This window comes from Ammospiza caudacuta, chromosome 11, assembly GCF_027887145.1.
Source record: "Ammospiza caudacuta isolate bAmmCau1 chromosome 11, bAmmCau1.pri, whole genome shotgun sequence".
Taxonomy (NCBI): domain Eukaryota; kingdom Metazoa; phylum Chordata; class Aves; order Passeriformes; family Passerellidae; genus Ammospiza; species Ammospiza caudacuta.
In genome coordinates this window covers 11,392,886-11,416,613 of record NC_080603.1, presented here as the reverse complement: position 1 = coordinate 11,416,613, position 23,728 = coordinate 11,392,886, and the positions used below count along the sequence as shown (strand labels likewise).

At 42.3% G+C, this 23,728-nt stretch overlaps 1 protein-coding gene across 1 annotated transcript in view; it reads left to right on the top strand.

Moving 5' to 3' along the window:
- DOCK10 (dedicator of cytokinesis 10) overlaps positions 1 to 23,728 on the top strand; it is a 141,980-nt gene that overhangs the window by 38,345 nt on the left and 79,907 nt on the right. The window contains exon 2 of the mRNA XM_058812233.1: positions 16,989 to 17,108. Within this exon, the coding sequence (XP_058668216.1) occupies positions 16,989 to 17,108 (120 nt within the window). The remainder of the gene's footprint in view (positions 1 to 16,988; positions 17,109 to 23,728) is intronic.

The window sequence follows — 23,728 nt, the reverse complement described above, 5'->3', positions numbered from 1 at the left end:
GTGTTGAGGTTGAGATGGTGAAATGACTATCTGCTGCTGTGTGGGTGATCAGGCTGGGAGCTGCCAAAGTGCTCTCCCAAGGCCTTCTGCTCACCCCATCAGGGACCCCTTTGGCCCTGGGTGATTCTCTGGCAAGGCACAGACAACCTGTGCATGGCTCCTGCCCCCACCAGCTGAGCTGCAGGGGCTGTTTCAGCCTTGCATCCAGGGCAGAGAGACACAGCAGCCTCTGCCAAGGTGGTGTGTGTGAGTGCACTGATGATAGCTGGGGCACAAAGAGAAGGTGAAGGCACAGAGGGAGGAATTGCTGAGATCAGCACCCTGATCTGCCTGGGAGGAACAGAGATGGATTGACGCAGGTAGAGGCTCTGACATCAGGGAGTGCTCTCTGGAAAGATCTGTTAGCAGAGCTCTGACAGATAGAAGGGCTGCTTTTCGTGGATATTTATGCAGGGGCACCGTTACCCTGCCTTGGAGAGCTCACCTTGTGTGCTGATGTCGTTTTAACTGTGATGGATTCCCAGCCCTTTGCCTGGTCAGAGTGAGCTGTATGGATGTGTGGGCAAAATGCTGCTCTAAAGGATTTGTGGAGTGTTTGCATGCAAGGCTTGATGTATCAGCTTAAGCTGTTAAACCACGGGTGGAGTCATATTTCTTAAAAAAAAAGGTGATTCAATTTCAGTTGATTCAATACCAGAATGGCTTTGCAAAAGGTTGCTGTAGATGTAGTTTTTCTAACTCAGTTGTTTTTACCTTTCTGTTTACATTGTTTTGGTTTCATATTTTTCCTTTTTTTTAAAAAAAAAGGACACGTTTATATGTGTTTGGATCAATAGTGAGCATTTAATTCCAAAATACAACCTCTTGTTTGATTTGGGAGTTTTTTGATGGGGGAGAAGGAGAGGAGAGAATGTTCAGTCTCTGACAAAGGGATTGGGATGGAGGTCACTGGTGCTTTCTGTGGTCTTTGTTAGGTGCTAGTAAAAAGCAGCTGTCTGTCCCTGCCCCCAGTGCAGTGAGCTGCTTTACCTGTCCAGCATGAAGCTTTTTGCAGGGCAGTTTTTGGGGGCAGTCACACACCACTGCAGAGCCTGGACCATGCAGGTAAGGTGAACGTGGTGTCCAGTCCCTGTCACCTCAGCTTTAGTCTCACAGTCCCATTAGGAGGTTTTTGACAGTCATATCTGAAAAAAACACATCCAGTGTGTGGCCACTGAGTGCAATCAATGTCCTAGAGAGCATTTTGATCCCAGAAGGACAGTGTGCAATATCTGATCCTGCTGGCTTTGCCCAAACCCAAACTGGCTTCTGGCAGCATTGCCCTGTTGAGGGAGTCACAGACTGTGGTGGGGACTTGCTGGGGATTAACACTGAACTCATGAAAAGCAGCATCAGCCTGTATTCCTGCTCTGCCTGGTGCTGTGGAATATTAACTGTGTAAATCTCCTCATTGTTGGCCTCAGAAGATGAGTACATCAGCTAGGTCTCCAAGTTTTGAATAAAATTACATGAAAATATTAAAATTTAAAAAGAAAAATATATAGAGCTCTTTGTGACCCTCTCCAGGAGCCATGATTTTCTTCTTCTCCCCAGTACCTGAGCTATTAGCTGCCTGTTCCCCATGTGCCAACCTGTAACATGGTCACAGAGTGCAGGATTGTTTCTGGTCCTACCCTAGGGGCTGGGTGTTGGGCAGGGCTGACATCCTCTGGTTTTTCTTCTGTGAGTTTATTGTAGTGGTTCTTCCAGGAACTCTGAGGTGCTACAAGTGCCACAAGCTTTTCAAGGGAGGTAGGGAGGGTCTTACCTCCACTCTGCCAAGCTGTGAAACATCAGGTGTGTCAGAAGATGCCTGTGTCCTGGTCTGGGCTGCACAGAATTCCTCAATGGCAGTGTCACTGTCATCGCAGGGGTCTTGGTTTATAAATGAAACAAGTTTTTTAATTAAAAGGTTGTGATTAATTTCAGAATTTAACCTTAGCATAGGCATACTATGCAGTTGATGCAGCTTGTTCAAGCAAAAGGAGCTTTCTGACTTGTTAATTAAACTTTTTCTCAAATCGGTTAAACAAAAGGGTTGAGTCAGGATTATGCAGTCATTGATCTATACACTGGCATAAGTCAAGATTGTGTTTTTGACTTGCACTCTGTTCAGGTCAGCATTGCTCCCAAACAGAAGTCCTGAGCTGAAGGGAAGCATTCATTCCCTGAAATTTGCAATGAATTTGATGTTTGCTTGAGGTTTTTTTTTCTTCTCTAAATCTGGGTGGAAAAAATGTCACTGTGAGAAACAAAAGTATCAGTCCTTGACCCTGCTTGGTTGGAGTTGCTAGACTGTATTACTTTAGAAGGAGAGTATGGTGAATTATTTGCTACACAGCAAATATTCAATCTGTTTTGGGGTGTCTCTTATGTTAGTTGAAGGTACACACTTTAGGAACTGAAATTTTGTATCTTGCTATGATTCCTAGCAAAGCACTATTGACATGCATTTTCCAATGATCACATGATGTACTGTAGCAGTGAATTTGTTTTGTTCAATGCTATTTTTTATATGTTGTTGTATATCACAATTCAAACCAAAGCAAATGCAGCATGAAAATTAATAGACCTAAAAGGGAAATAAGAAACTCTAGAAGAAAGGGAGGAAAAGGGAATTAAAGTTACTGTAGAACTTGTGACCCCCATTGGAAAATTAAACACTAATGGTTCTGCAGCAAAAAGAATGCATAGTTTTTTTCCTTAACTGGAGCAGAGATTTCAAATATCATTATTCTTCCCATCTGGATATTTATACATTTCTGGAAACTGCTGGGAGCACATGAACATGTCCCACAAAGCAGAGCAGAAGGCAATTAAACACTTAATAGACTACTTTACATAATGGATTGTTTTTTAAAGGGCTTCAGCATCCTTATTTTGACTCTAGTACTTGGGTACAGCAGTTGACAAATGTGAACCAAGGCTTGTGGTTTCCCTGGGGCCAAAAACCTTGCGGTATGGATAGTACTTCTCACCTTATACATTATGGTTCTGAATTTAAAAGCAGCACAGGAGGTTTGTTCATATTAACATAACTTAACCAATTCTATAATAATCTTAAATTATCTGGCATCTTTAACTGAAGAGGTAAAGAAGCGTTGAGGAAGAGTTAGGAAATCTTTTACAGTCACACTGATGCTAATGTTTGCTTTGTACTTTGCTACAAGACAAAGCATTATTAGACATTTGAATGGTTCTGTTATTGCCCATTACAAGAGGTATTTGCATCCAAAATAGATCTAAGAAAGTGGAGTCTTTATTTGCAGTTGTTTACTATTATTTTGGTTCATATCTCTGTGTGAATGCTGTAGCTTATTTGTTATTTCAGTGCTTCAACTTTTTAATGCTTTGTTGTTGAGAAAATGCAGTGATTTTAGTATTGTTCCTGAAAACCTATCAGCCAGAGATATGGTAATAAATGAAGATTAATAAGAATATTAGGAATGAAAATCTTTTGGACAAAAGACTCAGTGGAGTAAACTGGATGAGGACCAGCTGGAAGCTTGAACCTAAGTTCATCTTTTGTATTATTTTGGAGTAATTCAAGTTCATTAAAGTTTCAGGAAGTGCTGGTGACCCTTATCTCAGTGGAAAGGGCATCCTGGACAGGCTCCTCTGTGCTGGGGGAGGCAGGAAGCTGAGGAGAGCCTTGCCAGGGAAAGGAAGGATGGACTCTGCTTGTTCTGTGTGACAGCTGAGTTAAGGACTGGATAAGCAAAGGAGCCTCAGAGGAGCTGATACCTGCCCAAAGTGAAGGCAGCAGACCTGATGATTCCAGCATTAAATTTAACTTCTGGAAGGAGCTCTGGTCTTGGCAGCTGCAGTCCCTGTGTTATGTGAGAGGCACCAGGGACTCCAGCAGAGATAGCGTGGTAGTCTGAGAGAAAACAAGGGTGATTCCAGCTTGGTTAATGCTGTGCTTCTATATTGGTAGCTACTTGAAATGTCTGCATACCTTGGCAAAGGGTTTCTGTTGTCTTTGTTGCTTCCTAAGGCCAGCCAGATGCCTTTCACCACTAAGTAGGAGCGCAGTGAAGTCTGTTTTAGGGCATCACACAGCAGGCTGGTAGCACTCAGCTTAAAGGAGGTGAACTTCTCAAAGGCAAAGCTGAATGACAAAGATAGTGCTGAGATGGGGGGTTAATTCAGGGGTAGCACCATGTTTTAACTTTGGAAGAGAAAAGCAAGTGATCAGACGGATGTGGTTTTGTGGTGTTCGGGTCAGACGTGCTGGGCTCAGTGTCTCTGCTCTCCCAGAATGGAAACCTAGCATATGGAACAGTCCTTGGAACTCCTGCAGAGGTTTGTTACTTTGGATCAAATGTTGCTAACCTTGAAAAATGTGTCAAAGAGGTCCTAGATTTTGTAGAACTCAGAATTACTTGTTGGAAAGGAGAAAAAATGGTGCTCAGTGTCAAGTTGCAGATCTCAAAGAGAGTAATTAATTAATTCAAACAAGTTGTGAGAATTTTGATTTTTGTCCAATTGGCAGAAAATACGGAATGAGAAAGTAGAAAAGCTATTCCTTTGTCCTAGCTATGCACACAGATACTCAATAAGAATAAAAACCCTAATGCATGCCTCATGAGGGCTGTGTGCATAGGGGAGTGCAGCATTGCTGCTGCAGCAGGATGAATCCTCAGCTGGAACAAAGAAGAAAAGGATCTGTGTGTGTGCCTGCGCATGTGTGGGCACTGAGGGAGTTTGTTCAGTTTTAAAAGATCTTTGTGCCCTGTCAGCCTTCAGACAGCTGAGCACTGGGTGAGTCTCCTACCTTAATTACGATTTTGTGACTGGCCATGTCTCTGCTCCTGTTGCCAGTGCAGATCTGAGGCACTGAGTGAGGGTTTCTGCATTGCCAAGGCGCTGCTGGGATTGCCCCTGTAGGGGGCAGTGGGCAAGGGGAGCTGCTGGCGTTTCCCAAGTGTGGGGCATTTGGGGAGCAGGCTCAGTCTGGCAGCTTTACTTCTCCTGAGGTGGGAGCCAGGTGCAAAGCAAGAAAGTTCTTAGCTGGCAGGTTACAAGCATGTCTAAAACCTGCTTTTTACAAGCAAAAAATGTATTTTGGACATCAGCATATGAATTTCTGTTTTCTCCTTTTTTAACTGTCTGCAAATTTAGGAATTTGCAGAGTTCTTCCTCTTATTGGTGTTTCATGGTATTTTGAAAGGGGAACTGCTACCTTGGTCCAAAAGCAGCAATGGCCCTGGCAGCACAAACCTGTCACTGCCTGCTCTGTGGGCCAAGTTGGCTGCTGAGGGGCTCTCTAGGAGATGGCTGTGCTGTGAATGCCTTTTTTATCTTGCAGACACACACACACATGAAGTAAAAGTGCAGCTGTTTTGGCTTTTGAATCGGGGAGGGTGGTGAGGAAAAAGGATGTGATGGTGTTTGAGACAAAGATAGATGTTCACTTGCAGGGCTTTTTCTACAACTTCCTATTTCGATTTGCATTAGAGGTGGGGACTGGGTGCATTTATGGTTTAATGAGACGCTCTTGCCTTAATAGCAGATTGTTGTTCACAGGGAGAAATGAGTTATTGCTGGTTTTCTTCTTCTTTCTGTTCAGTTACTGTGGCTACAGCATGTAACTTTTAGACCTACTTCTGCCTTGAACAGCATGTGCAGCTTCCAGTTGTTGTGCTGAGGCTGCTGAAGGAAGGAGGTTGTAGGAGCACAGTTTTTAAACAGATATTTGTTGGCTGCTCAATTCCTACGGATGCAATGAGCTTTCGGGGGAGATTCAGAAGGGAGGCCAGTGAGCTGCGGAGGAAGAGAAGGACCACTAGGAGAGTGAACCAAGGAGAAATTCAAAGATTAAGCTGTGTGAGTATGCACCCTTCTTCCACCTCTTCTGAGAAATGGCTAGGAAATTGCAGCTCAGTCTTAGGACTACACTTTGGGAAGCGTAGGATTTATTGCTTGTTGTTTATGTAGGAGGCACCAAGCCTCATTCAGTCTGTGGTTAGGGACTGGGCACTGGAGACTGAGACTGAAGCACAGCGAGTTCAGGAGTTTATAGAACTCAAGCACATTAGGGAGACTTTTATAGCCTCACATTGCTGGTCAGAAACATTCTGAGAGCAGCAGTGTTTCACAATCTCTCTGGCACCTATAGCGAGTGCCTGGAAGTTCCATGAAAATTCATAGTGCTGCTTCTGGAGTGGAAAGTTCCTCTGTGCTGTTTCAGAGTTCGTGATCTGTGATGGGCACCTCTCAAGGCCAGGAAGGGGAGGAAGACAGTGCAGGGAGCCACTGGAGAAAGCTCCAGAACCCTTGGTGGAAAGCTGGGGTGAGGTTCTCCCCCGTGGGCTGCACAGCAGCATTGCCACTGATGGCTTTGGGGCAGGACTGAGCCTCCTGAAGCTGCTCTGTGGGGCACGGGGAGGCTCACGTTAACTGCGCTGTGCCTCAGCTTTCCTGGCTGAAATTGAAACTGCAAGCAGCAAGAGGTAAAATGCTTAGAGCCTGCTGTTGGCGAGTCTTAGGCAAGTACTGGTTTTCAGTGTATTCTCTTCAAAGTCTACTTTAGCTCATAAAACATTTAATGGCTTCTCCAAGAAGAGACACTGAATCCTTTTCCTCAAGGCAAGGGGTGTTTGGTTTTCTCCCATAGTTTTGTTCATCCAATTATGCTGTTTGCCTGTGCATGCAGAGGGCTCTTTTGAGGTTTTTCAGCATGTTCAGTGTAACAGAATCAGTGATAACACAACCAAGAAGAGTATTCTCATTTTCTTTTTTAAATAGGAAGGAAAAGAACTTTGCAGTTGTAACACTTGGTCGCCAGTTAAGATGGTTTGTGGTTCATCTAGTCATGTTTGGGTTTTGCTTGTGACTAGCTGCCTTTTTGGATGGGTACTTTACATGGAAGTGGCTGTTTTTGACAAGACTACTTTATGGTGTAGTTTCTGCTGCCCTGAGCTATTGGCATGCAGTCAAAGAAGTTACATATTTGAGCTTCATGGTCTAGGGTCCCAGGAATCAGCTGCTGGTGCTGCTGAAGGCATCTGACCCTGGCAGTTCACAGGGCTTTGGTAGGAGGTAGGCACTGCTTACTTGACTTATCCTCTTAAATCCTGGTGAGGAGGGATTTTTGTCATTTTTGTACAAATCCTGACTGTACTTTATTAGTGCTCACCAGAAGTGGTTGCAGCCCTACAGGAAAGGAGACCTGAGAAAAAAGTCCAAATGGTAACAGTAAGCCAGCAGCCTGCCTGCAGATAAAGAGGAGTTTATTTGTTCCCTCTTGCGTGCATCCTCAGATAACAGAAACTGAGCATTCAATTTAGTGGTGCTAAATACAAATATCAACTATGCATTGTAGTTTGACCTAAAACATAGAGAGCACTGGTAACCCTGGGCCTGTTGCCTGTAATTGGAAATAGGAAACAAGCCTGTTCCATCAGAAACTTGTGGGTCATGCTGCACTTCCCCTGACATGGATGGCTCCTTTATGTCAGCTACCCAGCTCAGCTCTGCAGGGGAATCTGTGCTGATTTCTGTTCTTGTCAAACATAAGATAGATTAAGATGGGTCACTGTGTCATATTACTCTGTAGATGTATTTCTCTGTAGTTTGTTTAGCCCTCAGGAAATGCAGGCACACTTGACTTTACTTTTGTGCCTTGCAATCTGTGTCTTTCTGCCCAATATTTCATAATTGGAGCATGTTAAATCTTTGGCCTACAGGCACCTTTTGCTATCAACCAGCAGCCAATTTCTCCTTCGTGCATCAGCCCTGTGCACCTCCACAGAGATTTCAAAGTGATGTCAGCTCCCACTGCAGCTGTAAAGGATTTTGTTAATGGGGCCTTACTCAAAGAGTGCATTTATTCAGATACTACTCTTAGACCTGTGATTTCTGTAGGTGGACTCGGATTATTGGCTGGAAGCTCCTTTATTTGTAAGACTAATTATTATCTGATTAGCTTTAATTGTTAGTAGGGTGATGATTGAGTTCTGTGTGGTTGACCAGATTTTGCTCTCATTTTACATCCCGTGTAAATGCGTTGATAGCCAGATAATTGACTGGGAGGGGAGTTGATGTCAAGGAAACAGTTACAAATCTTAACGTCATTGTGAGAGCTGAGTTTATAGTGGTCATGTACACGTGATGTTAATTTTACAGATAAAGCCTCAGTGGAAATACTTAAAATAATTTACTCAGATATATAGCAGGAGAAATACCTATTACTTGTGAAGAAATAAGTAGCCACAGTGCAAGTAGAGAAAGAGGTATATTCACTGAGTAAAATAAAGCAGAACACCATACATGAGATTTGCCCCATGGGACAGTGACTTATTACCAAGTACTCTAAAAGTTAAATGATATCTTTGAAAAGTTTATTTACAGCTAATGCAAACATTTTAGTTAGTTGTTTTTTCTTCAGGAGCTTCTGAAGTGGTTGAGCCCTTTTCAAAAGAGTTGTTTGCTTAGTCAACAAGTCTAGGTCTTCATACATCTAAATTTTAGGTTTTAATGGAAAATGAACAATGGACGCCTTTGCACTGCGTTGCAGCTTCATCAGACATACAACAGTGATCAAAGTCTTCAGCATCAGAGCGTGATCTAATGAACACACATTAGAGCTTTCCCTTCAGTCCTTGAAAAGCAAACTCTTCTAAGTATTCTAAAACCAAAGTCTGCTAGAAAGAAATCTTAAGTTTCAAAGTAAATAAAACTGTTTAAAAGACAGTCCCATGCTGTGCATGGTGTTATGTAAAATCTACCCCATTTTAGCAGCAGGTTTGTGCTGGATGAACCTGGCGTAGGAATGCCTGGCACATCCTTCTTTTTGTAATTCCCTGAACCTGTACACTGATAACCATGGGTAGAGCCCTCTGTCTCCCTAATTCATTCAGTTTGCACAGACAGAGGGGACCAGTTTGCCTGGTGCTCTATCCACTTCTATTATTGCTGTGTAGATGCTATAGGTGTCAGAGCTGGGCTTCTGCCTCTGCTAAGAGTGCTGCTTAAGGGCAAAAAATTAGGAGTATCTTTTCTTTAAATGTAGATTTTCCTGAGCCTACAAAGACTCTCTATGTGAAGTTATACATATACGTGTGTGTGTGTGTGTGCACATGCTCCAACAGACTCGGAAGTGCTGTTTACATAAACTTTATACTGAAAGCTGACAAATTTTGGTTAAATCCACTGTGTGCAGCTTGTAGGCAGGTTTTGTTAATGTTTCTGCTTGAGGCCATGGCTCTGCCTGCCTGAGACTGTGCTGGAGGAAGCAGATATGAGGCAAAGCCTATTCCCAGAAGAGCTGAACCAGACTCACTTCAGCATCCCCTTTGTGGTGCACAGGGCAGGACAGTGCCCTTTTCCTTCCCTGGGCTGCAGTAATCACTAAGGAGGCAAGAGCCTGAGCAGAACACTCCAGCTCTGTGGGCAGCTCCTCTCTGCTCCCCGCAGCTCCCATCCCTTCTGCCCAGTCCCCTTCCACCACATCCTACCTGTCACTTCAGATGCCTGCATGAAGAGCAGTGAATTGCATCTTTAGCTTTTGCTTGCTTTCTTCATGAATAGATTCTGTGTGGAAGATTCAAAGAAAGCCTTTTGTTGCTAAAACTGCACTTTTTTTTTTCCAGGTTTAAGTCAGGTAAAGGGAGAGAAAGTGGCCGAGTGTTGCTAGGTTAGAGGTCTATGTAAATTATTAAAAAAAAACCTTACCATGCTTTACAAAACTTTCTTGTTTTTCCCCTGAGGTGACCTATGGACAAATATTTAGTCTAGGCTTCAGAAGTCCTCACTATTTAGAAGCTGTTATTCTTGACATTTTGAGAAGCCAACCAGTTAAATCCAAATTTAAAACTTAGCACTTTCTTGCCAGTGGCTGATTTTAGTAGTTTCATGATTAAATGAAAATTTTTAACCTCCTGCCTAAGAGTTTCAAGATATATTCCATAAGGAGAAAGAATGAGTAAGTTGTTGCTGTGTTACCCTGAATGTTCTTTGCAGATTGTACTGATAATTTTATCAACTGTCTAAAAGGCCAGGTGCTAGTCCATGAATATGGACATTCCAGAGTCTCAAGGCTGCAGTCCCAGGTGCACAATCATGGCTGGGGGGCAGAATTCAGGAAATGCATGTGGCTAAGTCAGACAGTACAAAGCATCTCCTCTCACCCCCCAGCTGATGCTTTGCTGGACCACCAGTCCTGTGTGTCTTCCACAGTTTAACCAGAAGGGAGTGAGCTTTGTGAGGGCTGGAGCTTTCAAAATTCATAATGAAAGGAAGGATAAGTTCTGTCTTGAGAAACAAGAGGTGCTAGGAGGACTGGGTCACACCCAGCTGCCTGAGAACAGCTCTCTGTGGTTGGTTTGAGCAGCCTCAGCCCGGCCGCTCATTGCTCGCTGTGCTGGGGCAGCTCCGTGCGCCACCAAAGGCTCCAAGGGCTCCAGCTGCACCATCAGGTGACAGGAAAGTTTTGAGTTAGCTCATCCACATGAGAGGTGTTTCTGTTTTTTAGGACATGCTGAATTCTCTGACAATAATTTTTAAAGCTGGAACATAATGCAAAGTAGGCTTACAGAGATTGTGATCCATAAAACAATGTAGTGTAAGCAATTAGGGTTTGTCCTATCCCAGCTGCATTTCTCATTTAGTGAAGCAGGTCACTTACTGGTATCAATCAGAATTCTCTTTTAATAAAGAGGCTTTAAAGATTGAAAATTACTTTTCACTTCTGTTATACTCAGAAGGGTCTTCAACAGGTTTCCTTTCTTTTGCTCTGCTTGAGCTGATGGGTACTATAGCATTTTGGCAAGTAATTTCTGAAGCACTAGGAATTGGGGGTTGGATTCTTCATAATTCTTTGTGATTTTCTCTGTAGCAGAATCGTGTGGGAACTGGAAAACCCTTTAATGAAATTTATTGGCACGTTGGCTTCAGTGCTGACACTGAAGAGTATATTAGTGGTGCTGTACAGCCCTGACTGGATTCTTTCCAAGTGCAATTCTCCAACGTTTACTCAAAGTCATGACAAATTAAACACTTTGGACCTGACAAGTGAATGTATTTTAAAGTGGGAGGAGAGTGTGTCAAAGAAAATTTTCTTTGTACCACTAATTTTAATAAATTTGTTGACTGTGGATCACATACTGAGCCAAAGGAAGCCTTTGTAATGTGGCCAGAGAGTTTCTTGACTGTAAATAGATGCAGAACAGGCTAAGCAGTCATAAAGAAGAGTAGATCTGAATCTAAAGGAGAGACCTGCCTTCTGGTTCTGGCTGTGCTTTCCCATCCATACCCCAGACACCTTTTGCAGACCTTGAATTGCCTGCCCTGTGCTTGAAATGCAAAACTTATTTTCCTTAAAAGAAATCTGTTAGGTGATGCAGAGTGTGTTGGGAGGGCAGGCCTGTGGGGTGAAGCATTTTGAGTGGGTGATTGCTGTCACTCCCAGCTCAGCTGCTTGAGGCTGTTGGAGACCCCTTAATCCCAGAGTGGCTGTGCTGTCTGTGCCCCTGGGTGCAAGGGCTGCTGTGGGACTCCCTGCCAGGAGTACGTGGGCTCTTGGGCTGCTCACCCATGCTCTGGTGGGGAAAAGGTGCACCCCATGGAGATATCCTTCCCTTGGAATTCACCCCAGGCACCAAACTGCTCTGCTGCCCTGTGAATAGGGACATATATTGGTCCTACAGAAATGCAAAAGTTCTGGCGACTCTTTGAAACCCAAATTGTTTTATGGCCTCAGTTTCAGCTCCTTGAGTGCTCAGGTAGCAAATCTCAGAACTGCTGGGCATGCTGGATCTCTGGCATATCTGAGACAGGGTTAAATTCAGCCTTTATGCTGCATTTTCTCCAAAAGTCATGGAGCTCTGGCTGTTCTTTGGCTTCTGTTTCGACAGACTTGGCAAAGAAATATTGAATTGAAGTTGGCCTGCCCTGGTGGAATACAATTAGCTACATATATTAACCATATGAAAACATAGAAAGACGTGTTATATCAGAGACACAGTGTTTAACTGGGGAAAGGAAAAGAAGAACAAAGGAGTGTGAGAAGCACTTCAGGTTGGTGTCATCCTAGAAAGCAGTTTAATTTGCTCTTGTGAATTTTGGTGAGATTGGGTTTGGTTCATAATATCATTAAGTCTAAAAAATGAAGGAAGATGATGCTTTTGTTTTAGTAAGTGGCCTTTTCTCGTCTAAGTGCCCATTTCAGTATTTCAAATGTATATTAGAATAAATTGTCATTTTTGACAAGCCATAACTTGGATGAAATAGAAAATCTGAGTCTTGCTTGATCTTTACCAATCTGGCCATCATAGCAGTTTTGATTCTTTTTTTGAACATGGATCCTCCTGTCACAAAGATAAGGTTAGAGTAACTGAAGTCCCGGTAACTGAATTTCATCAACTTAATTTCTTTCTGTTTATTGGTTTCCTTTTTTTTTCTTTTTCCTGTTGCATAGAAGAGAAGGGATTAATTTAAACATCTCTATTAAATTCAATAAATTCTAGATATTCATGATTTGGTGTTGGAATAATATGACATTAAAGCACAGAAATCAAAGCAGTTAGTCTAGCATATTTTTAGAATGGGGAAGTTCTTGGGATGACTGTTCAGAGACTGTTGGTCTCTGTTACATCGTTTCCTCCTTCAGTGTTCACAGAAATACAGCTTTAGGAGGATGAGATATAATTATGAAGAAAAGATGGCTGCTAACATCAGTGCACAATGTCTGTGCATCTGGAGGCAAGTCAAGTACCATATTTGATTCTGTAATATCATTTATGTGGATATTTTGGATAATTACTACAGGGAAATATAATCCTTTCTTACCTAGACTAGAAGATGATGGCAATGAAGCCATATATCACTGGTGGAATCTGGCTGGTTTCACCCCTGTGAAACTATATTGTCCTCTTATGGTGTTGGCTCTGATTTAACATCTCTCCAGTGTTCCAAAAGAGTGTGGAAAAGCTGGCTCAGCAACATGCAAAGCTGCACTACACTGTCAGGGTGTGAAGTAAATGGCACTGCTGAGATGTTGTAGCAGGTGAGGAGTCAGAGAGTGCCTTTTTACTAGATGTATTCACAACCATTTCAGCACAACTAAATTCATTACTCACTTGAGATGGAGAATATAAAAAGCATTACAGAAATCCAAGCCAGCATAATTCGATTTTGGCACGGATTGCCAGGTTGGCCTGTTTCCAAAAAGAACAGACAAGTTAAATTGATAAGAGGCAGTGCTGTGGTTATTAAATTAGCTTTAAATCAGCCCCACTCATTTACAGATCTCTGCTAGTGCTTGCAGGGAGGAATTTGCTAATCCCAGCATCACTGCTTCTGTCTGCTTGGGAGGGAAAAGCCGAGCAGCCCCCCCAGACCCGCAGAGATAAGCTGCTAACTACCCAGCTGCCACTTCCCATCACAACTGCAGTGCCAGCACTGCACTGCTGAGCCTTGCCAAGTCCAAAATACTGGCTCTGCAAAGCATGGAGTCAGTGTCCACACAGCAGAGTCTTCTGGCCTGTGAGAACACGCAGAATTGATGGAGAGAGGCATCATGTTTATTGTACAATCATGCTTGATGCTGGCAGGGAATGGACTAAATTATCTCTGCAGCCTGTGTATTGACAAGGATGGGCTATTACTTGCATCTATGATTTATGGGAGCTGGCATAATACAGTATTGCATTTACACAGGATTCTGCTGTACTGACATGGAAGGAAGCAATTTTTATGGCATCAGTAGGAAAACATCAGCATAAACATTGAAGTGCTTCAGTGAAAAGTTTTGCTGTAGGTTTGATAATGTCATATCTACTTGTATTTAGTTCAGATGTGTAATGTTTCTCCAAAGACTTCTCTGTTAACATCTGTTGAAATGCTTCCATCAGATCATGCCCTTTACAGCACTGAGAGCAGGAGGATGAGTGCTGTGGGAACAGGGATGTTCATACGCTTGCTGTGTTCCTCTGCTCCGGGGTTTTCTCGAGCTGTATTTTTGTCTCATGTAAATGACCTTGCAGCTGCCAAAGAGAAGTTTTCCCCTGGAGTGTTAGAGCAGAATTCAGCAATGGCTCTGTGAGCATTGCTGGTTTCTGAAGAGCAAAGAGAGGGCAATGTGGCATAGCTTCCCCTGCCTCCGCTTGCACCCCAGCATCTGAAGAATTTTAACTTTGGAGGGGATGTAGCTGCATTCACCCCAATCTTACTGGGATTTCCATGGGGAAGAAGGAATACCTCTTCCTTCTGCCAGCCCCAGAAAAAAGAGGTGGTTTCCACAGGCGTAGAAAACCTGCAAATGTACACATTTTTATGGGATTTCCCCATACTTCAAGAGAAGTCCCAAAATTTCTGGGGTTTCCTGGCTCTTCCCTAGTCTACAGCTTCAGTAGGAAGGTGACTACTTATGTCGTTCATTTTCTTAATTTTTTTTAGGAAAATCTGAAAACTGCCATTCATGATGTTTCCAAAGAGCGCCTGACCAAGATTTAGGTTGTGTTGGCACATGTCTTGTTTTGGAGAGCAGAGATTTAATAATTTCAGTGGCATATCTGTCTTACTAAGAGTTGAGATTGTTGCAGAATCATTAGCCTGACAGTATCAGCTCTGGGAAGGGATGGTTATCAGTGTAGTCAATGTCACAAATTTTCTGTAGAAAATGTTCATGTTTTAGTGAAACCACTACATAGGAAAAATGCCTGGATGAAGCACTGGTGGCTCATAAATGTCAGTGCATATATTTCTTTTACTTTTAGTTTTCTGGTAAATGGTTGCTATACAGTTTCCTACTGAAGGTAACAGTTTGCTTTCTGCTGAATTTGAACTGAGTGAACTTTGTTCAGGCCTAGGTATCATTACCAAAATCAGTGGTACACTGAGTGTGCACTGGTGTTTTCTCTTCATGCTTCTAACTCCTTGAAACGTATCTTTTTAAATTAATATTTAATAAATAGATGCAATGACAGGTTTAATGACAAAAAGTCTGAAACTCCTGTCAAAAAGATACTGCAGTGTCTTAACAGAGTTTGGAAGGGAATGAGAGCAAGCTGTGTATGGTGATGTGGCCAAGTGACCCCATTAAGTTCCTGTGGGGAGCCACTGTCAGCAGAAGGCAGAGAGACCTCCCTAAGGGTATGGCTGACACTGAGCCCAAGAGCTCCTTGAGCAGGGCTGGATATTTGTGTGTCAACTGGGGCAGGCCGGGGCTAACCACTGGCTTGGAACAGCTTAAGGTGATGTGGCTGGGTTATTATGAAATCTTTTGTCCTGGTAGGGCTCCTTGTATTAACTGGACATCACAAACCCAGAATCCAGTCCTGCTGCAGAATCGAAATCAAACATTAAAGTGGTTTTATTTGATTTGTTACTGTTTTGTGTTGATCTTGCCTCTCTTTTATAATCCTTTAATGTCTCAGCATCAGTAGATAGTGTTTGTGGCCTGTGAATGCTAAATTGTAATGATTTTTAGAAGTTTATTGCTCTTTAGTGTGCAAATGGAAGTGTGAGAGTTAATGGATCAAGAAGAGAGGTAATAGATTGAACTGCTGAAGGAGCAGTTATAAATTTTTTTAATTGCCTTGCCAGACTTTGGTGGAGCTTTGATGCTTTAAGCAGGGAGTTGGAGTAGATGACCTGCAGAGGTCCTGAGTTGTTTTGTGATACTTGCAGCAGTTGTTCAGCAATTGAACAACTTTCTTAGAACATGTGTATTCCTGTGTTTTAATCTAATTTGTGTGGCTGTGTTACTGATACTTAATTAAGCTATTCATAGATGCTCTTGATGACAAGTCTTGGACTCAGTATAGAAGGGAAACAATATTCATAAAAGATCTTGAGATTACAGAATAAACAAGAACTTTCTAGGACAAAGTCAAAAGAGAGAGGTACTGTTATATTTGAATCATTATATGTGTAATGGATCATACATTAATGAGATACGTAAAATCATATATGAGAGACAATCTCATTGGAGAAAGTTGTTTTATGGAGATGTCAAAGCTTTCTTTTTCAATGCACCTTGGTTTTGATGTAGGGAAGACAGAGGAAAATTTTATATCATTTTCAATAGCCCAGTGAAAGAACAATGGATAAAATACTACTTATCTAATGTCCTCTTTTGAATCAGACTAAGACAGTAAATGTTTCTGCATTTGCTTTCCATAATGTCCTTTTTCTCTCTCATCACTTTAATTTCCATCCCTTCTGGCAGTTCTCTTGCCCTTTCTCATTCACTCTTCCTGATGCTTACGTCTTTGAATTGAGCAAATGTTCTCACTCTAGTACATGACTTCATTTGTTTAATGTATTCTAGCATGTCAGGCAGGCTTCTCTTTTTCTATTTTTGGGTTGTATTTCAAGACAGTGTGACTTTACTTTTTCCTGTGGTGGTTTCTTACTTTAGTGCTGTTTCAGGCAATAGTAGTTCTGCTATGATGAAACTAGTCCTGCTTTCTGACAAGAGAAGCTGTGGAGGTGGATGCCAGATAGTTTATCCCAGGAGAATAACCTTGGATTATTACCAATAAAGCAATATGGTGGCTTTCACAAGCTGCCAGCAGTTCAAAAGGTGAAATGTGTAAGACAGTGAAGAAAAAGTAGGTTTCTTATTCTGAAAGGCATTAGCTTAAAGTTCTATCTATGTTCAAACTGTGTCCATCAATTTTCCTGATGTATTTATGGAGAAAGAGAGAGAGAATTCCTGAGACTTCCAGGTGAATTGCTGTGGTGGTTTCAGTCTCTGTAATGAGCTGACAGATTGCTCTGGAGTTTTGAGGTGGAGAGTGGCTCTTACAAGTGGCCCAACTTCCTCTCTTCACTCTCATGCATGAGCTCAGATACAGCAAGCTGAGCAGAATGGAATGAAAGGAGAAGTTATTCATGCTTTGGTGTACAAAAGCAAAAATGCCACAGGTCTCAGTTTATGAAGGGGGAGGAAAGCAAATTGTGTGTAAAGAGATCACTTAATCTTTTCTTTTTTTCCACAGCAGGAAAAACCCAAACTCTTGGAGCCTTTGGATTATGAAGCTGTTATCACAGAGATCGAAAAAAATATTGGGGACAGCCAGTTCAAGGATCTGATATTATTCCCTGATGATGACTTTTCAGTAAGTACAAGGCAAATATACGTTGTTCCTTTGCCTAGGTTTGTGCTGTCCATTGATTTAATCTCCACTGCTAGAGGGAGAACCAGAAATTGTCCAAGGGCTCTCTAAGATTTCCTTAACTCATGCATAATGCCATACTTCCATCAAATTCACTTGGCTTTTGGGGTTTTTTTCCTCTACATTTACATATGCATGACTTTACTGCTCAGGATTAGATAAAGTTTGAAGCCCTGGTTGTTCCCAGATACAGATGTTCAGGAACCCACTAAACAGGTTACCTATAATGCATACTTGTCTGTTTGCTCAGCACAGTATTAGTTTGGCCAGTCTTAGAATCTCTCCATACTATTATAGTCTAATTTAGTCTAATTTAACTCCTGATCCTGTTCTGTTTGGTGTATTTGGCCACTAGATAAAGTCTCTGGTGCTGAGGAAACTCTCATGGTGGAGCACTGAGGAGCAGTGGATCCCTGACCCCACAGCCACAGAGCTGCCTGACCTCATCCTGGGTTCCCCATTGCTTGTCCTGGCAAACTGCAGATGACACTGGGAGCCTGGGGGCCAAGGCAGCTCTCCAGGGGCAGTGCTGGGAGCTCAGAGGGTGCCTGGGGAGCTGTGTTGCCAGGCTCATTGGGCACATTGCCTGCATTGAACCTCCACTTGTGCAAATCACCCCCTTTTTGTATAACATTTAGGTTTTGATGAATAGGCATTCTCTAATGCAAAGACATTTCAATTTGTGACCAGTTGTAACTGCTCTGTGAGGGCCCTTCCCATCAGCTCATGGCACTGCTGCTGTCCTAGGAGGGCAGCTTAATCTAATAGACTGCTTTGTTTGGCTAAATGGCTCTATTTCCTTGGTGGCATTAACTGAGTTAATGTGCTCATGGGATTGAGAGAAGCTAAACAGAATAGATTTCCTCATTATTGTTAATTCCTTTATCCATTTTGCACATTTGTCAATTAATGAAATTGAAACTTAGCTTTACAAAGCTGACTAGGCGTACTGTGTGCTGTCACTAGGCCCTTGAGCCCTTTGATTTAGCGTAACTGAGCTCAAGTCTATGGAGCAAATCTCAATGAAAGAAGAATCTTGTCCTACTGCTGAAGACCTCTGGCAAGCATATTTTCATATCCTTATTTTCATTTTATTTTGAGCAGTTGTTGCCTGGATTTTTAGAAGCTAGTTCTATTTTGTTTCCTCTGTGTTATGCTTTGCAGCTATTTGGCACAATCTATTTTAATTCAAGAAATAATAAAAAATAGATTAAGGCAGATGAGAGAGGTAGTTGCATGGTAGAGGTGTCTGTGCTCACAGAAGAGCAAAGGCCATGGTAGGTAGGGTCCATATCCTTGCCATGAACCTCTCTCATGTTTGTTATCTCCTGTTGAAGTCCGTGTCAGCGGCAAGAACCTCTGTCACCAGACAGGACTGCAGGACTTTTGTCCCAGGCAGGTTTTCCAGTTGCAAAGTATCTATTTACAGTCCTGGTCGCTCCTGCTGCAATATTACCTGAGCACAAAAGTCTGGGTCAGCCATTTGAGTAGAAAGAGATCCATGTCTGACTGAATTAGGAGGTGCCCAGGCTGGCTCTGAGTGGGATTTAATGTGATAATGCCCAAGGAAATGGTGGCCAGCTCTGTTTGACTCCTAATGGTTACACTTGCTGCAGACTTCGTGTCTCAGTGTTGATACAGCCCCAATTTGGGCCTATGGGTGAGCACATCCTATGGGCAAAAGCCTCTTCAGAGTAAAACCCCAACCAAAAGAGTTGGCTGAAGTAGTGAACATAGGAGAAAATTCTGCTTTTAATAATGATTTGCTATTTTTGGATCTGTCATCTTCACCACATGCGTCACTTATGGGTGAATTACTGTAGCTGTTTCATCTCAGATTTGTTTCTCTTTTTGACTTGCATTCAGAGAGAATGCTGTTATTCTCACATGACTTCTGTTGGTCATTTGCTGTTGGAATTTCAGGTTCAAAAATTTCCAACATCTTATGTGAAGTCTGTGGAACAGCAGAGAATTCTTTATATCAATCTGAGCCTAACAGACTGTATTCCTCCATTCCCTGCATCTCCACAGAAAGTGCAAGATATATACATTACAGATGCCTTTTCTGGTGTTATTCCAGTTGGGGAAAAGATATTTCACTTCTTTTGTAACCGTGCTTAATAACCCCTTAAAAAAATAAAAAATATTTGATTCACACTGGTTCCACTTCTTGTTTTCCTAGCAATTACTTCCTTATAACTCATTTCCCTGCCTAAGGTCTATTTTTCATTTCAGAAAAAGCATATCAGCTCAGCTTCATTTTTCACCTGTTCCTGGATCCCATGAACAAATTTCCCTTCTGTTGCTGTGAAATAATGGCCAGTGGAAGTGTCTGCAGCAGTACATCAGTGCAGAGCTCACACTGTACTTCTTGTTGGTAGTGGGAAGGAGCTGGTGGACTTCCTGTTGTACCTATAAAAAGCTTGGTGATGACCCTGGTAGTTTTCATCCTCACCATTGGGTTGCTGTGCTTCCTTCACCTTCTGTTCCCCAAACCTGGCCGCACTCTCCTTGACAACTGGAGCTGCTGCTGTCTGGGATTCCTATTTCTCACTTCTCCAGTGTGTTTGCCAGAAAGGAAGGCATGAAGGTGTTACACCTTCCTTCATGTTGGTCTCACTCCCATCTTTAACTTTTGACATCTTAGTGTTACCTGGATTTGTTGTCATACATCTGTACTTCTGCTCCTAAGCACTGTCATACATCCAAACGAAATACTTCCTGGATCCTTTCATAGGTATATTTTTTTATCTTTTATTCCATCCTTTGGAAATTTACCAAACACCCAGCAGTCTCTTTTCAAATCTCCGGAATCTGAAGACTTGCTTAAAATCACTACTGCACTTCCTTAGTGACAAGGAGTGCTGGCAGGATCAGCACTCCTTTGCTAATAGCTTTTCTTGTGTGGAGGTTTAGTAACTAAATATGTTAATACTATGTTGTTAAATATGAGTTAATTGTATGAAAAAGGTAGATTAAAGTATTTAATAGTCACTTAAATTTGTATGGTATAAAAGCACGTTAAACTATCTGGGTCATGAGAATTTGTTCTTTCTTCTCACATATGACTTTCCTAAATCTGTTTGAAAAGCGGAACTCAGACTTTTAAAACTATTTGTATAAATATGGCTGAATGCCTGGTTTTCAACCTGCAATAGAAACAATAATTCATTGCCTAAATTTAGGACAGGTGTAAGATGGCAGAACTTGCCTGCATAATGCAAAACATTCAAGTTCAGTCTGATGTGCTCCTGACTCTTTGGGCTTCTGAAAGCCCACCTGGGAGCCCCGTTCCCTCCAAGCATCACCGAGGCCCTAGAACAGGAGGGGCTGAGTTGTGAAATTGCTGTACTTGCCATCACTGCAGGCATAATTGTTTCCAGGCTTCTTTGTTTTAGCTCTGAACAAAAGCCAAAATCTCCCTGTTTTTCAGGTTGTGAAACCTCTGCTTTCTAGATGCTGTGCAGGGACAAAAGTTGTTCATTTGGATACAGAAGTTCATAGCAGAATCAAATGCATCTGTAAGGGGAGGCAGCAAGACAAGGACACTGTCTCTTAACATGAAATGTGTGTGCCATAGGGGCAGCTGGAATGCAGGCCTTGGAGAGACCCCTTGGAAAATCCCCTGGAAACCTGAGTGTTGTTTCTAAATCAGAAGATTTACAATGGTGAAATCATGAGTTATTTCAAATAGCACATGATTTAGCTCCCACTTTCCATGTGAGTATCTGCTCATTCCTAGAGGAGCAGAAATTGAGCCCATTACTGTCACGATTATTGGGGTTATGGGTATCCTTGACATGCAAGTTTGCATGGGCTGGCAGTGCAGGACAGTGAGAGCCATCTGGGCTCCTAGGGAGGCACTCCAGCTGTAAACAGAGACAGCTAATACAGTCAGCAAAGCAAGCTGTGGGCAAAGCATAGCTGCTCACCCTGAATGTCATTCAGGGAGTGATGGGGCAAAATCTATTCTTAAATATGCTCTGTTCCTGCTTTCCTTGGTGGTGAGGTCTGTGCTGGGGCTGCAGCCTGTCAGGGAGCCCTGTACCAGAGCAGCCTCTGCACCATGGTATTTGTAAAGCATAGCTGCATCCCAGCCTTTTTTATTTTGATGGACTATGTCATTGCCTTTTTGGTAACGTTTAGTAAATTTGTTTACTTGGATGAAAGTGGGGCTGAGCAGCTTTTCATTAGAGAGCCTGAACTTCAGCATTACCAGGGAGGAGCGTGTCAGCCAGTGTGTAGTTAGGTGTCTCTGAAGGGCAGCCTTTGCAGGAAGTAAATATCATTGTTCTTGGTGCATCTCTCTAAAGATTTAACCACTGCTAACGTGCTTTTAGACTAAAAGCTGTTCAGAATAGATGGAGACTGAAAATGCTTGAAATGGCTAATGGAATTTGAATTCCATTTTCAAATGCTAAATTCACCATGTCACTGGGAAGCAGTCACTGCCTGAAATCATTATTCCTAATCAGCGTTTGAGAAAGAGCAGTATTAACTTCTGTGCTTCACTGTAGAATGTGAATGTGGCAAGAGAAGGTGCATAGTGAAATTGCACCTTATAGCTCATCCAACACCTGAGGCCAACAGCTTGTGCAAATGAGAAAGCCTGGCAGTGCCAGAATTCATGGTTAGTTATGGGATATTTATATAAAATAAATTTAAAATAATTCAGATGAATTATAGACTTGAATGCTTTAGGCTGATACCTGCATTATTTGATTACCACAGTTTGCATGCACAAATGAGAGGGTAATTGGTCTCTAGATTGAACAAACAATTGCCATGATTGCCTAAGCATTAGAAAATTAGGCTGAATTCACAGCATATTTATAAATACTGAATTCTATAAATAAAATCTCTGATTTTTTGGGTGACTGTTTCAGAAGCACATATTCTGTTGTTGAAATTTAGTTTTCTGAATAAAGCAGTTTTGGTGAATAACACCATGCCTGATCAGCCTTTAAGAGAATTTAACTTTGAAAGTAATCAACTATGAACAGGAAGAGCCTTTGTGGCCAAACTTTTGCAGCTAAGTGGTTAAACATTACCAGTTCTCAGAAGGGAAGTTCTTTGTAGTTTTAACACGAGTTTAAATATAACAATATGCAACATTTTCCATGTCCCAATTCTTTGTAAATAAACCTGTGATATTCTTTGTCAAAGTCTACAAAGGCAACAAGCCTGGTGTTACCTGGCTTCTTAGGTTTGTAGGGCTGTGGTTCTTTTCTTTCTTTCAAGTGCAGCCTTGTTGGGAAGGACAGGGAATGTACCACGGGCAGAACAGTGGGCTTGGGTTACCTGTCGTATTCAGCTACAGTATTTTTAACAGGCTGTGTAAGGACAGGGAGGCAAATGGCCCCACTAAGGCAAATATTAGCTCTCTCAGTCAGTGTGTTCATATTGGTTGTCAAGAAGTGTTGTATTACGTAAAAAAACTGACTTGTTCTATGTCTTACCTATAAAAAAAGATACTTGAAACTACTTTCTGTGCAATATGTGGAGCAGGCAAGTTTTGCTGTGGGTAAGCAGAACAGGTCTCTGAAGCTTATTTACCACCATGGCAGGGTAACTGTGAGGTACAAGGTGCATTACATCTGCATGACAAGCTCCATATCAGGGGCCACGGGGGCACCCTAGGCTTTCCAGCTGTGCTCAGGGATTGTGTCTTGTCGTGACTGCTTAAAAAACTTCACCGCTTAAAATGTCACATGTGTGTGAAGTAAAAGGAATGAGGTGCCTTTCAGAGACTGAGAGTACTGCTGGGAAGCCCCTAAGTAACCAAGAATTCAGACATCTATTACTAAGCATGGTCTGAAAAGTCATACTCCTCTAGCTTCTGTCTCTTTTGCTCATAGACTCAATGATTGTGAAAATCACTTCATGCAGGCATTGGTGACACAGATGGTAGAGTCCAGGAACCCACATTTCAGGAAACTGTGCTCTGTTTGTCAGAACAATGGGATTTTTTTCTCTTTCTGGTGTCTATGAGGCCCCCATCATTTTTGTGAGAGCCATGGTTTAATCATATTGTATTCTGAGCTCTCCAGATGAAGCAGAAGTTTGGGGAATCCCATGATGTTTCTGCCTGAGTGATATGTGCCTTTTTTTCATAACTACTCATGTGGAAAGTGATGAAGGGAAATCAGAGTGGTTCATATAAACTCTAAGGAAAAATGCAGTCAATAATATCCAGGCACTTGTGTAGAGTTTGGGTGCTTCAATTTATGGAGAGAAAACATCACCTTTTATTCTGAGGGTGAGGCTATGGAGGAGAGCCTCCAGGGATGCAGGAGGCACTGCAAGCTGCTTCATGGAATTAGTACGTGGTGATTCTTCATACTAAACCAGTTGTATGCCTCAGGCCTTCCTCTGGAAACTGTGGGTCTTTCTGTAATGGAAGAGAAAATGTGTTTGGCAGACCAGATTTGTCTGTCATCTTGAATGACAGGGTTACTCCATTGTAACTAAGAGCATAATCTGGGCTCCTGGGCATTGATTTTGGTTGTCTTCTCTTAAAGGCAGAGAAAATAAGTGGGACAGATCTGTAGGTTAATTGAAAA